This window comes from Sceloporus occidentalis, unplaced genomic scaffold (genome assembly GCF_023333645.1).
Source record: "Sceloporus occidentalis isolate IW3139 unplaced genomic scaffold, rSceOcc1.0.p SCAF_4, whole genome shotgun sequence".
Lineage (NCBI taxonomy): Eukaryota > Metazoa > Chordata > Lepidosauria > Squamata > Phrynosomatidae > Sceloporus > Sceloporus occidentalis.
The window spans coordinates 174834321-174851476 of NW_028316984.1; the positions used below are offsets into that span (position 1 = coordinate 174834321).

At 38.3% G+C, this 17156-nt stretch overlaps 1 protein-coding gene across 1 annotated transcript in view; it reads left to right on the plus strand.

Annotated features, from left to right (window-relative positions):
- The window catches only part of LOC149315035 (tyrosyl-DNA phosphodiesterase 1-like), a 32171-nt gene that overhangs the window by 447 nt on the left and 14568 nt on the right, over positions 1-17156 (plus strand). The window contains exons 2-10 of the mRNA XM_089522376.1: positions 763-1336; positions 3161-3204; positions 4869-4924; positions 7437-7533; positions 9071-9105; positions 10100-10192; positions 13901-14071; positions 14410-14488; positions 15854-16039. Coding sequence (XP_089378502.1) covers positions 790-1336; positions 3161-3204; positions 4869-4924; positions 7437-7533; positions 9071-9105; positions 10100-10192; positions 13901-14071; positions 14410-14488; positions 15854-16039 — 1308 coding nt within the window. The 5' untranslated portion in view covers positions 763-789. The remainder of the gene's footprint in view (positions 1-762; positions 1337-3160; positions 3205-4868; positions 4925-7436; positions 7534-9070; positions 9106-10099; positions 10193-13900; positions 14072-14409; positions 14489-15853; positions 16040-17156) is intronic.

A 17156-nucleotide genomic window follows, 5' to 3' on the forward strand; every position in this document is an offset into this window, starting at 1 on the left:
GGCTAAATGTAACCATGAGACAATTGGGAGTCGACTGTATTTTGTAGCACTATGCAGAAGTTTGCGGCATTTAGTCGCTTTTGAGAGAGAAAAAGGCAAGTGGGCAAAGGTTTTTCCCTTGAATGTGGAAAAACCACCAATGACGGCAAGCGCCACGTTTCTGCCTGAGAGAACAGCTCTTTCTGGGATCTCCAGGTCCTCCAGGGCAACTCTGTGCTCAACATCTGCCAGACACTGGAGGAGCTACAAAAGCCTAGCTCTTGTGTTCTTTCTAGTGCTTCAGTGCAACTCTATGGCCAGCATCTGCCAGAAGGTGATCCTAGAACCATGTTGGGAAGACCTACAAATGCATGGAGAACCTCTAGGCTCTCCAGCACAACTCTATGGCCAACCTTTGGCAGGGTTGCGCTGGAGGACCTAGAGGTTCCCAGAGAGAACATATTAATCAAAGCCGCAAAAATGGAGAGACAACTTTATGTAAATGTCAGTTTGTTCTTATGTTCTGATGAGTGTCTTATTTTGTTCTTATTTTGCCTATGGTTTGTTAACTGCAATAAAGGCAATTGATTGAGATAAATGTAAACTAGGGAATGAAACAAGCAGAGAGTCACCTCCAAGTATAACTTGTCCTTCTTTTGATGATTCCAGAGGAGAGCTTGTAAAAATGGATTAAACAAAGGCTTGTTATGGTGACCAGTTAATTGAATAGAAGTGTCCAGGAGTTGTGGGTGAAATAATTTCCTCTCCTTCTTTCCATCTCAGCCCTAAACCTCCTCTCACACTCTCAACATGTCTCAGGAAACCGACCATGGGAAATGGACAGTCTCTAGCAGTGATGAGAGCACCGATGAGCAAGCAGATGGTGAAAAGCCCTCCACTTCTTTGCCACATGAAGCTGGCCGAGGCAAGGAGGGTGAACCCCGTTTCCCTTGTTCAGAAGCCAGGAAAACTGCACTCAAGAGAAAGAGTTCCCCTTTGAAGCATCCGGATGGGAGCTTTCCAGAGGAGTTGGCCCCATCTCAGAAGCAGAAGCCTGCTGAAGAAGGACTAGGTTGGTGCCTCTCAAGTAGCGATGGGGAAGAGGAGGAGGAAGTTAAAGTTCAGAAGGGGAAAGAAGATGCAACAGCCAATGGCAGACAGACAGAATACTGCACTGCTCTTAAGGAGCAAGGAAGGACTCAGAAGCCTGTCCTGGGCCAGGAGTCTTCAGAGCCATCTGAGCAGCAAGTGCAAGATGCTTGGGACCTGCTCAGTGGGAGGAACCCTTTCAGATTCTTCCTCACTAAAGTCAAAGGAATTAACTCCAAATACAATTTGGGAGCCCTCCACATAAAAGGTGAGAAATACTAAGACAGGTGTGTGATGAATAAGTGAGAACAAGTGCTGGTTTCTCAGTGGTCCCCCCCCCCCCCCACTTGCCCCTTAAGAGCTTATGTTAGAAGTTATCTGCAACTAGAAAAAAATAATGCATGTCTGTACTGTTCATGCTGTCTGTTGGTTGAATATTTGTTATGTTTATATTTTGTTTCTCCTCCCAAGAGCTTTCGCATATACTTGGCCCTCTGTATCCACAGATTTCTTATTCATGGATTTAATAATCCACAGCTTGAAAGTCGTTTTTAGCAATAACAATAGCAAGTACATTTCTATACCTCTTATCAGTGAACACAGCACTCCCTAAGTCGTTTACAGTCTGTAAGCCAATTGCCCCCAACAAGCTGGGTAATCATTTTAATGACTTGCGAAAGGATGGAAGGCTGAGTGTACCTTGGAGCCCTCCTCTAGGACAGAACTCACAACCTTGTGGCTGCAGTACTTTAAAAAGGATACATTCCAAAAAGCAAACCTTAATTTTGCCATTTTATATAAGGGACACTGTTTTACTATGCCTGTGTGTGTGTGTGTGTATGTGTAGCATCCATGGATTTTGGTGTCCACGGAAGTCCTGGAACCAAACTCCAGTGGATACCAAGGGCCTAATGTACATGGCTCTCTTCTTCCCATCTTGATGCTCACAACAACTTTGGTCCAAAACACACAGCAGAAATAACCCAATTTGAGACCCCTTTAACTGCCCCGGCTCAATGCTAGGGAATTCTTGGAACTGTAGTTTTGTGAGACATTTAGCCTTCTCTGTCAGAGAGCTCTTGTGCCACAATAAATTACAATTCCCAGGATTCCAGCACTGAGACTCTTAGACCATACTGCTCCATTGTTCAAAGCTTGGCATTTTCGTGAAGTGATATAAAGAGAATTGAACATTTATGACTTAATTAACCTACCACCTTCCAATATGTCCAGCATAAGTTGGGTTGATACAGAATACAGAACATAGCCTTGATTGGTGACACTCTCTTATTAGACCTCTCTCTCTCTCAATATCTCTCTCTCCCTCTCAGTGTGTGTGTGTGTGTATCTGTAAGGATACTTGCTTAATTTTAGGTGAGCTGTTAAAACCTTTCTGATCTATGTGTTTTTAGTGTTTTATAAATATTGGCTGTGCTTACTGTTTCAGAAGATTTGATGTTTCAGTTCTTAATTTTGCAATGTTACTATATTTTAAGTTTTTTTTAAAAAAAAATCAAGTTTGAAAGGCACCTTGTCCATCCTCTCTGTAGCATATCAGAAATAATTTTACAAACATTTTAATGCAACATTACATAAATGTAATGCTAATGAATGAGTTTGTCCTTCCTTTCCTTGCTCTCTTTTGTTATGTTCACAAGGAGGACACCTACAGTTACAATTTAGCTATGGATTATCTAAAGAAAGTGCATCAGAAATGTCAGGAGGACCTTGGGTTGTACAGACCATAATTTAAAGTTTAAATAAACATAGTTTATCTTGGTTCAGATCCAATAGCAAGCTATAATTGGTGGAAAATAGAAATGGATGTTCCTGATCTTCTCATTTCCATACAAGAGGAAAATGGTGCAATAGATTCATATGCATAGCACTAAGGTACAATTCAGTGCTACACCTGAAGATGTCTATTGCTTTACACTTGTTCATATGGGATAAAGCTTTTATTTTTTACATGGTTCAACATAAAAATTTTGATGTTAACTTTCGAATAATGATTTTTTTTAAAAAAAATTAGATACTGTACCTATTTTAATGTAAAAAATCTTGTTTATATTTTGTTTAATTTTTATAACAGATATTTTGTCTCCTCTCTTTGGAACTCTTGTCTCTTCTGCTCAGGTAAATTTTCATGCTTGTTTTCTTTTAAAATGCAGTACAGTATTGAGTCTTCATCAATTACTTGTCAGAACTGTGAGAACATTGGAAACAGTCTTCTGGTGATGCGCACCACTTTACTTAGCTCTGTTGATACATTAAAAAAAAAATCCCAAAGGGACACCTCTGTATTGGACCATCCAAAACATCATAAAATAGAAATGAGTTTATAAGAGTATGACATCTGGAATACTCAAATGCTTGCTCATTTCATTGACATTTCAAATGGTATTTAAAAGTAGTACAGCAACAAAATGTCTGGACTTCTCAACACATCCCTTAATATTGTTTAAGAATGAGTATCAGTTGAACTTTTCTGTTATGTATGTGCTTATGTATTTAACTGGAGAGTGTGTGCTTCTGGGAAGACATGGGCTCTCTCCAGATGGGCCTAAAGTGCACCCCCGTCATGTGCTAGGGGTTGGCCAAGGGCACACCGCCCATACTGGCCTCACCCCTAGCATGTGACGGGGGCATCAAAATGGCGGCACCCTGTACACACGGGCACCGCCATTTTGACGTGACGGACGCTTAACGTCCCCATGTCCTGGCGTCATTGTGACACTGCAAGTGCTCCATTGGCGCACTGCGGCATCACAAACGCACTGCAAGAAGAACCCGCTTTTTAAGGTGCGATTTGTCCGTTGTGGCTCCCTCGTGAAGCAAAACAAGGCGCGGATAGACCACCCTTTTTGGGCAGTCTGTATCCTGCCTTAGTTTCTTCTGAACAAGTTTTTTACTGATACACACAGGTAATTTTTCTTCAACTTACCTCCTCTTACTAAGGCAAATAACTAAAGTAAAGAAATGTTTTAGGCTCCTAAACAAGTCAGGATTTTATAAATGAGAACAACCCCTTATGTATGATCAATAAACCAGGGTCACCATCTTGGAAAATAACATATTTGATTTTTTATTTTATTTTTTTGTTACATGTGGGGAAAGTACAGGTTGCATGTGGCCCTCGGGGGCCTATTTTGAAGCCCCCAGAACTCCAAAAAGTATATTGTTTTTAAAAGCTGGCCAAAAACCACCCAAGCTGAATCCCTTTGCCCTACCTGAACTACATAATTGCTATATTTCAGCTGATTCCTGGAACAGGTTGTTGTTGTGTGTCTTCAGGTCATTTCAGACTTATTGTGACCCCAAAGAATTTTCTTGGCAAGATTTGGTCGAAGGATATTTGCCATTGCCTTCCTTCCAAGATGAGAGGATGTGACTTACCCAAGGTTACCCAGTGGGTTTCCATGGTCAAATGGAGATCTGAACTCTGGTCTTCAGAGCTATAGTCCAGCGCTCAAATCACAACATCACACTGGCTGTCACCAGAAGCTTTTCTAACAGTCTCTCTTCCACTAGTCTGAGTGTTTTCTGAGGTGACCATGCAGGAGACTTGCACTTGTTGACTCACTAAAGAACGATTTACATAGTAAACTGCTATAATCAAGAAATTAAAAATACTCTGTAAGGTATTTAAAAATAGGATTCTAATGGCAGTGGGGAGCTGTCCAGCAGCATTGATCAAAAAATGTTACACAACAAATATTGTGTTAGTGAAAAGGCATTCCTTTTCCAAAAGACAAGATTCTAATTATGACCTTTTTTCCCCTTTTCTCTCCATGACCAAGTTTAATTATTGTATAGATGTTGAATGGCTTGTCAAACAGTATCCAAAGGAATTCAGGTACATTTCTTTGAGAATTCTCAACCTTTTTTGTCGTTGTTCATTTTAATGGACATAAAAGTTATCTAGACTTCTTCATATTTCTGATTCACATTTTCTAATCTACGTTTTAGTTGGTGTAATGAAGATAAACATAATATATTAAATGTAACTGCTTTATATTCTAGGAAAAGGGGATACTGAAGATGCAGTGACCCTGTGTTTGTCCTTCATTAGTAAATAAATACAGGTTGAGTATCTCTTATCTGGAATTCTGAAATACTCCAGAATCCAAAATTGTCCACATGGATGTCTGAGACAGTGACACCTTTGCTATCTGGTGCTTCAGTATACACAAGCTTTGTTATATGCACACAGTTATTACAAATATGTATAAAATTACCTTCAAGCTATGTTTATATGGTGCATACAAAACCTAGATGAATTTCATGTTCAGACATAGGTCCCATCTCCAACATATCTCATCTATATGCATATATTCCAAAATCTGAAAAAATACAAACTACGTCTGGTCCCAAGCATTTCAGATAAGGGAGACTCAACATGTACTATCTACTTGATGCTTCAAGAGCACTACTTACATATTTTGCATTTAAAAACTTTGTCAGTTTTGTTATTCTGATATTTCTCCCACCAGTTTATTTGATCGTTCATACTGTCCTATGTGGTAAAAACATTAATTGGCACTTCTCAGATGTTTTTCTCATGCTGCCTGTCACATTCACAATAAAAGCTTTGGTTTTTTTTACAAAAGACCTCCAGGGCCTGCATAGAGTGCCAAAAAACAAAGTTAGCAGAATTCTGTTTCTGTTTTTGAAAAGCATTTGTGTGTGTGTTTGTGTCTTCAATGATGCAACATACTTAAAAGGTGATTGCTGCTGTTTGAGGCTTCCAGGAGAGGCAGTTCACACCTTTTTTGTGGCCAGAAAAAGGGCAGTCCAGACAGTCTAGAGTGGTCAAGTAACTCAATAACAACCACCATACCAATAGAACTGCTTCAAGCTATGGAGGCAGAATCCCCTCTAGTTATAACTAAAATCTGACAGCAAATAAGGAAAACAAAAGATTGGCCCACAAATGCTCAATAATACATTCCATCTATTCTGGGTGATTTATTTTCCCCAAGCACTCTGAGTTGTCTATTGATTTCTATATTGGCCCTCAGATGATGTCCATATATTACATCATTTGATTGCTTTTTCTAAGTCTCTCCTCACTATTAATACCACTCTATTTCTTCCTACATTTTCATTTTCTGAGTAAAATACTATGAAATTACCTGTCAAAAATGTCCCATTCCTTTCCCACTTTAGCTCACTCACCCCAAGTATTGCAATGTTTATACATTCCATTTCTTGTTTTACCGTGTCTTGCTTTCACAGAGGCAAAGCAGGCAGGCCAAATACAGAGATCTCTGACCACAATTGCTCTGGGACTGTGGCAAAAACACAAAGTAAAATGAGATCTATACACTCCATAATAGACGTGCTGGCAGGAGTGGCTTTTTGCTGCTCCATTTCAGGCCTCATTAGCCAGTCCTAGAGCGGCTTCCAGCTGCTTCAGGGTCATGTGTTGGTTGAACACCATGCCCCTAAAGTGCTCAGAAGGCCTGTCTGCTTCGGGCCTAAGTTTCATGCTTCTCCCATCCCATGTTCCTATAATATGTGTTGGGCAGCTTCAGACTTTTCTTTCACTTCCGTGCATTCCAGTGCATGCCAGTCATCCTTCCAACTTCAGTCCAGTTGCATCATTAGCCACATTGCTACTTGTCTTCTGCTGTACCCCAGTAACTTGTTGCATGCCTTCCATCCTGCAAGTTTCATCTTCTGTCACTATCTCTTGTTTCATTTTAGATTGTCTTACCATAGGGTTTTCATGATAAAAGACATTCAAAAGAGGTTTGCTCCTAACAAGTTTTAGCTATGATGCCACTGCCGTTATCTCAGAGAGGTCCCTGTCAGTGTTGCCCTTCACTACTTCTGTTGCCCAGTAGCTATTTGGCATATTTAGTCTGGCTCCTCAGCAAAGTCCTATCTGACATGGAAGACCCTACCAGCAGTACTACTACCATCAATATAGATTCTTTCCTAATAGGAGCATGCAGCCCCACCACCTCAAAAAGCTAGTGCCATGATAAGACAGCCAATACTGCAGTTTTCTAAAGTTCATGAATCATTTTTAAATGTCAGGTCAAGTGTGTAATGTTCTGCAGATATTAGGTTTCATGAACATAACTAGAAGTTGGAATGTTACCTGGGAAGATGATTGTGAAGAAGTTCACTTGTCAGTACAAACCTATAAGGCTGCTTGGGTTTTAAGGAGTTTTTTACAAATATACTCTTAAAGATAAAGTTGAACAAGTAATGTTGGACCACTGCTTAGGATAGAGAACCTGTTGTTAGAATAATTAAGGTATTTCTATCAAGGAAATTATGGGTAATAGTTCAGCTAGGAACTTGTGCAAATTTAGTCATCAGTGAATTTGTCAAATGAAGTTTTCTTCTGTTCTAAGGGACAAGCCTTTATTAATAGTCCATGGAGAGAAACGGGAATCCAAAGCAGCACTGCATGAAGAAGCACACCCATATAAGAATGTCCGTTTGTGCCAGGTAATTGTTTTTCTTCTCCAAACTGACAAAAAGTAGATATTCCACACTGCAGTTCACCAATAGTAGAATGTAGTATTTATGGTCAGGCTAATTTTAATCAGAAAATATTTTTTATTTGACTTGATTTATTTTGAAAAGGTATTTTGGAATTCATTAGGAATCCCACTGCAGACTCCTAAGTATCCTACAGTCTGTACCCAACCCTCTTCATTTACTTGTGCCCAGGATTCCATGTGTTCATCTAAACTGCATTTGCACCGTGGAATATTATCCCTGTGTTCATCAGCATACACACACATGTGCACGTGCATATGCTGACATGTGTGTTTTCTTAGTGTATATGTACAGCAGGCCCCCCATTCAGTAAAGAGCATAAAGGGAAACATAAGCTCTATACTTTCCTTATATCTCATGCTTTTCCTGTTAGATCCTTCTTGTCTCCTCTTCTCTTTTCCTGGAGCTTCTTCCCTGAAATGGCAAGTTTGAAAATCAATTTCCACTTATCCTGACTGTGACATCTAGCAGACCCTGCTCCAGCAGCAAGATTCATTCAGCAACTTGTATTCTAAATGAATTCTCCTAAAATGTTTCAGTATGTATTTTCTCTGCTTCTGGAATCTATGGGCCCAAACGGACAGGCCAAAATAAAGCTGCTTCGGGTCACTTTGGAGGTATGCTGTTTAAATGATACACACATCTTAAGAGGCCAGAAGCTGCATCAAAACTGTGTTCCAGTCCTTAAGACTGCAGCATGCCTTTGGCACAGCTTCCAACCTATTAGGATGCATTCATAATTTAGACAGCGTACCTCCAAAGTGACACGAAGCAGCTTTATTTTGGCCTGTCTGTTTGGGCCCTATGAAACCTTTTAAAAAAAGAAATCTTTGTAGAAGTATGTGTGTGAGAGAAAAAGAGAAAACGGGTGGAGAGAGGCATGCTGGGCAGATATGGAGAGAAAGAGAGCCCATTCACTATGTTTCCTGAACATGGTTTGAGATGATTTGGTCACTATTTAAAAGTGGAAGGAGAGAACAGAAGTGTGTAGTAGTATTGTACTTGTGTAAGGTTTACACAATTCTAGCTGTAAGTTCTATACAGTTATAATGTTTTTGCTTGAAATATGGATAGATTTAATTTCATTTCCTTTTTAGTAGGCATCAAAAATTAAAGAGAAGGTTCTAATTTTCCTAATTGTTTATGTTCTTCTGTCAATGAGGACTCTTCTTCCATTCTTTTTCTACAGTAGCTTACAGAACATTTTGGTATCATCAAACTAAAACTGATTAAATCTAGCAGGTAGAAACTGATAATGAAGAGCTGCATGAAAAGCTTCTATAGTAACTTTTAGAACTTTGAAGATGACACATACAATTTTGGGTAAAAGGGGTTGTCATGCAATTTGTGTTGAGGCCACCAGGGAGCAGTAAGCGAAAGCAAGACAAAATTGGGTTTTTTTCCCTAAAAGACATTTGCAGTTTAATAGTAAAGTTCCTGTACTGGAAAACCTTTTTTAAAAAAAATACTATTTTTATTGTAGGCAAAACTGGATATTGCTTATGGAACACACCACACGTAAGTAATTTATGATAACTGAGTGAAAGTGTTAAAGATAATTCAAAATATGGCCTAATACATACAGTGGCCAACTGTTACATTTATAAGCTATACTCCAAGGAAACAAAGGCAATGTATGTGTGAAAAAATAGTTATTGATATCCCTCCCATGCTTCATGGGGTGTTTGACTGTTCTAGAAAACTTAGAGGTGGCCTTGGATGATAGCTGTTAGGACACCCCTTGCTTTAAACCCACACGAGTTATACCTTCAAACAGGGAAAGTTTGAATAAGTGTTGGATTTAGGAGTTGCCCATTTTTGGCAGCAAATTGCACACAATTTGTCCTCTCTTGTTTATTTTTTCTCTATTTCTTTAAGGAGGCACAAAAGAAATTGGCCATCCGTCTGCAACCACTGCACTAAGCATTATGTTTCCATTTCCCATTTTGACAGCCTGGTCAGGAGGTTATCATAGTTGATAGAAAAATTTTCAAGGTTACCCTTGCCCTGATTGTTTTAACTGGGCCATGAAGTAAATTTCTATTTTTTAAAACCTGAACCAGAAGCCAGACTTAGATGTAGGGGTTTAATAATTAAGTATTCCCATCTGAGTGAAAAATATTTTAGCATCCATTTATTGTTAAATGGGTTGATGGACTCATAAACTAACTGTAACATAATTCCCTACAGGCACCAGGTCCCACCTGATATTAGAAGCTAAGCAGGATCAGCCCTGTTTAGTACTTGGATGGGAGACCACCAATGAATATCAGGTGCAGTAGGCTATAATTCAGGGGAAGAAACTGGCAAACCCACTTCTGATTATCACTGTCTAAGAAAACCCTATGAAATTCATGGGGTCACCCTAAGTTGACAGGTGACTTGAAGACACATACACACAAAAAAAAATTACGTATGAAAGTCTCACAAATATGCTAAAGAGACAGTTGGGGCTTTTGGTGTATTTGATAATGGCTTCATGTGATACTTATGGTAGCTGTGTTTCACAAAGGAAAATGATGTTACTGCATTATGAGGAAGGCCTCCGAGTAGTGATACATACCTCAAATCTTATTGATGATGATTGGTACCAGAAAACACAAGGGTAAGCAAAAAGATTTTAAGTTTTTTGATTTGCATGACATATGCTGAAATAAGGCAACATACAGTTAGCCACACATTGCCTGATTGTTGCTTTTTTTTCTCCTTTCTTTTCTTTTTCTTTTTCTTTTTCTTTTTCTTTTCTTTTCTTTTTTTCTTTTATTTTTTTTATTATTTTTTTTTTGGAGACACCCCTCTTCCTTTAGGTAAATCCATTGCTACATTTGTAGTAGTGCCAGGAGTTCCCCAAAAACCTACTGTGAGTGGATTTGTGATTCTCTGGAAGTTTTTAGAATGCACAGGGAGACTGCATGATAGAGAAGATATTACTCTTTCCTTCAGAAGCACCTGTTGGATATTGGGCTTTCATTCTTATACATGTATACATGTGCAACATTCTTAAGGGTTATGTACACTGTTTAGAAAGGTATTTAATATTGTGCCTTGTGGCTTTACACCATGAGTTATTGCATTCCTAGCAGCCTCTAGGTTCCTTTATTTCCCTGAGGATCCATTCTTGTTGGTATGTCTTTCCCTTATGTTGTGAAGTACAGTACCAAATATCTGGGTCAGGCTCTCTCAAATAGTTGTACACCTAATAAGCCCCTTTCCTTCTCTACTATGGTTTCTGAAATGATAGTTAATACAGTTACAGAGAATGAAGTGTTTCAGAGGAATAACCTCTCAGTTTGTTATTACCGTATCTATCTTCTGATCCTTTGTGATCATTCTTAAACTGTGAAAGCTACTTAGGTAACTAGATAACTTCTAGACTTTTATGAGATCTTCCAGAAACTTTACAACAAAATACTAGGAACAATGCTCCCTCATTAAAGGATGTCAATAATTGTAAAGGTACCACTTTTCCTTATATGTTTGAAAGAGACCAAGGTCCAGCATATGTAGAATGTTTCATTTTAAAAGAAGAAAATAGGTTTTCATGTGCTGCTTGTATGAGTGAGCTCCTTAATGGTGTAGAGATGGTCTTTGGACCATCTGAGATAGGAAACACTAGTAGCTAATTCTGATAATGGCATCTGTAATGAATTTAAGATTTCAGAAGCTCTTGAACAGATTCATATTTTTAGATCTAAAAAGTTGGTCCATATTTACCTTAATACACCAGTGCTTCAAAGTCTCCTAGATGTTAGTTGCTTGGGTTAGACTGCCTTAAATGTATGTGCATCTTTGAATCCGGTCTTCATTCGTAATAGAGAATAGCTCCAGAAATGTTTTATTCTAGTTGAAACATTCCTTTCTTTTTCTTTTGTTTGCAGCAGGAAATATGAGAATAAGATTTGGCTCTAAATGGCCTTTATTTTTCTCTTCTTTTTTTCCTCTCAAGAAAAATTATACCTAATGAGTTTTGTGAGGGAGAAAAGAACATATCTCGTAGGATTTTAGGTGAGAGAAGAAATTTTGTCTGTTGACAGTAAAAATGTGTCTACATAGCTAGTATAGATCCTGCCTCTTCTTTCTGCATAGAATATAATGGTGGTGGTGTCTGTGAATATAAAAGCATGAATTATCTAGCAAATGTTTTGCTTACTTTTACTTACTTCTCCTTATATCTGTCACTAGAAAAAATGAACAAAGGAAATGTTTACTAGTTTGGGGGGTTGCATATAGCTACAAGTTAGAAACACTTTCTAGAAGATTAACTTTTAGTATGTTTACTTTTAATTAAAAGGGCAAAATTTCAAAAGGGATTTACAAAAGGTATTTACAAATGTTCTAATGGCCTTAGTAGCTCATCTGAAGTTACAGGGCATATGCCTTTACCCATACTTAGATGACATGTTGTCGAGGGCCACAACATATCAAAGGGCTTTGCAGGATTTCAGAGTGGCCATGGATTGCCTGTAATTGAATGGCTTTCTGATAAATGTCAAGAAGAGTCAGCTGAGATATATAGAAAAGGGGGGGGGATAAAAGAATAATACTTGATGAGAACAAACAAAATGAAAACAAGACATAGGCAGCTTGCTGAAAGATTACGAATGGATCTGAGGTCAGATGGTTTTGAAACTAAAATGTCAAATTTTGATATAATAATGTGCTCTAAGAATAATCATACATTCACAAAAATCTATAAACTATTATTAAAGCTAGATATCGAAGAAGAAATTGTTAAAGAAAGTCTGATCAAGTGGGCCCAAAACATTAGAGAAATCACATGGTGTAAAAGATTAAAAATTACATTGAATTATGGTTTAAAGGAAAATGCTTTATAGATGGCATTTTTCACCTGAAAAACTGGCAAGGATGTTTAAAGGCCAAAGTAATAAATGTTGGGAGTGCTCAACTAGTGTTGGCACATTTTTTTCCCCATGTCTGGTGGTTTTGTAATAAAGCTAGGATGTTCTGGGCCCAAATAAGGAGGGCCTGTTACAGACTGCCAAAATAAAGCTGCTTGGGGTCTCTTTGGAGGTATGCTGTTTAAATGATGCATGGGTCCTAAGAGTCCGGAGGTCGCGCCAAAGCCACACTCCATTCCTAAGCATTGGAGTGCAGCTTTGGTGCAGCTTCCGGATTCTTAGGATGCATACATCATTTAAACAGCATACCTCCAAAGAGACCCCAAGCTAATTTTAAAGGTGAAAATTCAATTAAATCCAGAACTTTATTTATTAAATATGACAGGATTATTTTGGAAAAGGAATATGAAAGGATGGCATTGTATATAGTGACTACTGCAAGGCTTATAGTTGCACAGAAATGGAAGAAAACTAATATTCTGACTCAAGACAATTGGCTTCTTAAACTGTATGACCTTGTGGAAATGGGGAAGCTGATCTGCTTGTTAAGATATGGAGTGACGGCAAGCTTTGTTAAAGATTGGAAACTTTTAATAGACAATTTAAACCAAAGTTTGGAATATTTATATTCATAGGCTTAGATCACCAATAATAAGTGTGTATAAATTACTTAGTGGTACGCTTATTACATGTGCAAGATATTGTCTTCAGATAACATAGAAAATTTGATCATGGTATAATAGGGAGGAAAAAAAGATTTCATTTAAAGGGAGAGGATCATGAGAAAATAGGTGATGGAAATGAAGGACAGGCTGAATTATGTAGAGCTAATTTCCAGAAGGTAGGGAGTACTATTTAATGAAAAAATTATTTATAAAATGTAAAAGGAAGAAGTTGTAGTGTAAGATATTATCAATATGTTCTAATAAACATACATTTTTAAAAAGAAAGAAAAGTCAGTCAGGTGAACCCGATGAATCCATAACTCGCCTGGGAGCTCTAATTGATATGAGCAAGTGCATGATTTATATTTCAAAATAGATACAGGACAATCTCAGGACGGAGGTGCAGAGGATATGCTCTTTATCTGCTGTGTCTCTCATGACTTTAGCAAGGCGCCTAGGCCTTATGATTTCAGTGATTCAGACAATGCCTTGGATCACATTCCATTCCAGGTCTCTCCAGTGATTCCTGCAGCCACACTAATCTCAGATGGCAAGGCATAAACACCTATTACTTCCTCTCTTCCCTCAGGTCAAATTTGCCCTAGTATAGTCATCCAGAAAGTTCAATCTTCAGAGGGGATTGACATTCACAGAGCTCCATAGCATTGTAGCAGCCTCACCTGTCAATAATAATAACAGAAGATGCCTCTTGCTTCATCTAACTGAAAGAAATTGGAAAATGCTACCAGTTGTCAAGGTTGCCTATTCAAGTTTTTTTTAACCTTCTAGAATATGGCTAAGTCCTTTGTATCCAAGACTACCACCTGGAACTGCTGCATCTGATGGTGAATCTCATACTATGTTTAAGACTGACCTAATAAGCTATTTGATGTCTTATAATGCTCCTGCTCTCAGTGAATGGGTTGAAATAATCAAGCAACATGATCTTTCAGAGACGAGGTACCTGTTTTGAAATACTTCTTGAAAAACTTTGGTTGATTTAGTGTATCATTCAATTCCATACTGAAATAGGTGTATAGTACTGGCGGTGCCAGATTACCTTATCATTTTTATAAATGTCTCACTTTTATTCACACTCTCAGAACATGCACGATATAGGAATGAAATGAAGAGGGTTGGTTGCTTTTTTTGAAAAGTATTTTCTCTTCAGCAGGCAGTAGTGTCTTTGAAAATACTTTGTTCTGACTTCTAATGCTCTTTAGAATGCACTTTGGTAAACATGTCTAGATTTATTATTGGCATATATGCATATGCTCAGTGTGTGTCTGTTTTTGTAGAGTATATCTTCTTGGCTCAACTCCAGGTCGATACCAAAATAATGAAAAGGAGAAATGGGGACACCTTAGGCTTAGAAAGGTACTAGATTTTTGTACCTCTTTTCTTTCTGTCTCAGTAAGTATGTATTCTTACAATCTTAAAACTAAAAGGGACCCCAGAAAGTACCCAGTGAATCTTCGAATATGGGAAATCTATTGTCAGAAGACTATGATAGTTGATCATCTATCCTTTTCACCAAAAAACCCCCAAAAAAACCCAAAAGAGAACCACCACCTTCTAGCCTTTATCTAGAAGTTCATGTAGGAAATTCTTCCAAATATTTAGTAAAAACCTCTTCGTATCATTTGAACCCATTTGTTCAGGACCTATCCTCTGGAACAGAATAGAACTAATTTCCTCCATCATGTAACAGCTTCCTTCAAATATTTGAATGTCATCATCATACAGCCTTCTGACAATCTTGTCCTCAAGATAAACATACCCATATCTTTCAACTTTTCCTCAAAGGTGTGCAGGGTGGTCTTTTTCTAAGCCTATGCCTTATCCCGTACTCCCAGTTCCCTGGTAGCTCTAGAAATTGTTAAAGAGAGAAAAGTACCTTGAATTGGACCCTAAGGGTGATAATATATCTAATTTGTTATTCAAGTGTAAATAAAATACCTATACAGTACAATATTTAAGGTAAGACTTACTCTTTTCAGTGGGGAAAAGTTGAAGCTCAACAGTGTACACACTATATCTTATGACTACTAACTCAGAGAAGATTATGCTACAGTAAAGGTGTCAGTTTTTAATGTTAGAATTTTTCCTTCCATTATAGCATTTTGATAGTTTCCCTTCTTTTGAACGAAGTAGAGAAAGCTGGCCATAGAAGAAACTGTATAAAGATGTACAACAGATAACTGAGATGAATCCATTGTTGGTCTGAGGGTTAGAAGAGCTGTTGAATTAGTAGCTAATGAATGTTGGTGTTCATAAGTAGCAAACTCTATGCCAGATGTAACCTAGGAGTTTATCACACTTCAAATAATGTGAGTTAACCCCAATGGGATACAGTCACTATTCAGGTTCCCAACAGCTATTATTGCATGTGAAATCACCACCACTCCCACAGGGCAACTGCAGTCTGGGCCCCAGCCACACTTAGCTGGCCGCTTTGCAAAAACAGGCTATGAATCCTGTTCAAGTACATGTGTTGCACTTGCTGTTTTTGCAAAACAGCCAGCTGAGTGCAGCTGTGACCTGGGCTGCAGTCACCCAGTGGCCACCCAGTAGCGGCGATTTCACATATGATAATATCATTGGGAACCTAAAAAGTGCCTGCATCCTGTCAGGGATAAGTCACATTATTTAGAGTGCGATAAACTCCCTAATCTAATATACACTTTGTTTTGTACAGGTTAAAGTGATAATGTTTGCTTGCTGTTGTTTCTCTCAAAACAGCTGTTGAAAGATCATGCAACACAATTACTTGATCAGAATTCATGGCCTGTAATAGGACAATTCTCCAGTATTGGATCAATGGGAGCTGATCAGTCCAAGTGGTTGTGTTCCGAATTTCGAGACAGTTTGGCCTCTCTAGGAAACAGCGTGAAGAGTCTAACAAATCATGACATCCCCATTTGCTTGGTATTGCTTTTTATATGTTTTTTGTTTTTAAAAATGTGTAGGAGCGTACGTTCTGCCACTGCCATGTTTGCCTAAATCTTATAGATAGAGAGATTTCAATGTTTTAGCTAAAACATATTTTTCAAAATCTTTTAAAGCTTGTAGAGTATAGTGAAAAATAGATCTTAAGCTCATTGAGCTCAGTGGAATTTGTAGATTATTAACTTCTTGAAATGCTCCTATTGCACATTTCTCTTGCCATATACAACAATTTGTTGATTTACTTTTACTTCTTGTTTAGATTATGAATTTTTGAATGGCTTACTTAGTTCTAACTGAAAGAAAGAAATTGACATCATGATCTTTCGTAGACTTTAGTCTACTTTGTCAGATGGATTTAGTCGCTCTACATACTCATTCTACAGATTTAACACAGCTATATCTTTGAATTTTACTTAGTTCTGTTAGTCTGTCCCAAAACAGGCACTCTGATTTAATGATTTGTATTCAGTGCCAGTCATGCTACAAGTAGACCCATTGAAGACAGAGGGACAAATGGGTTATAACCAGCTTAATTCTCACTGTTCTTAGTATGTTTATTGCAAGCCTGACTAAGACTAATACAAACACAAAACGCCTAACTCAAACCTCCATACAGTTGGGAAATTGTCCAGAACCAGTTTTTGGATGGCACAGAAAACTCTGGGAGAAACAGAAAGAATCCCATCATGCTGGAGGTTGAATGCCAGCATAATATTGGTTTTAGACCAGGGATGGCTACTTGGCTACTAAACTGGGGGCTGCCATGCTGTTTAATATTTATATAAAGCAGTTGGCTGTGGTCATGTGGAGTTTTGGAGTTGGGTGTCATCAGTATGCTGATTATACTCAGCACTGCCTCTCCTTATCAGGAGTCAGCCAGGGATGTGCTGGACCAGTGCCTGGATGATGTAAGGTGCTGATAGAAACTGAATCCCATTAAGATTAAAGGTTTGGGAATTGGTGGCTATCAGGTCCAGAAATTGGGTAAGCTACATGTCAAGGATAGGATTGCTCTCCTCCTGATGGAGCAGGTGTGTAGCTAGGAATACTCTTAGATCCATCTTTATCGCTGAAGGCCCAGGTAGACTCTCTGGCT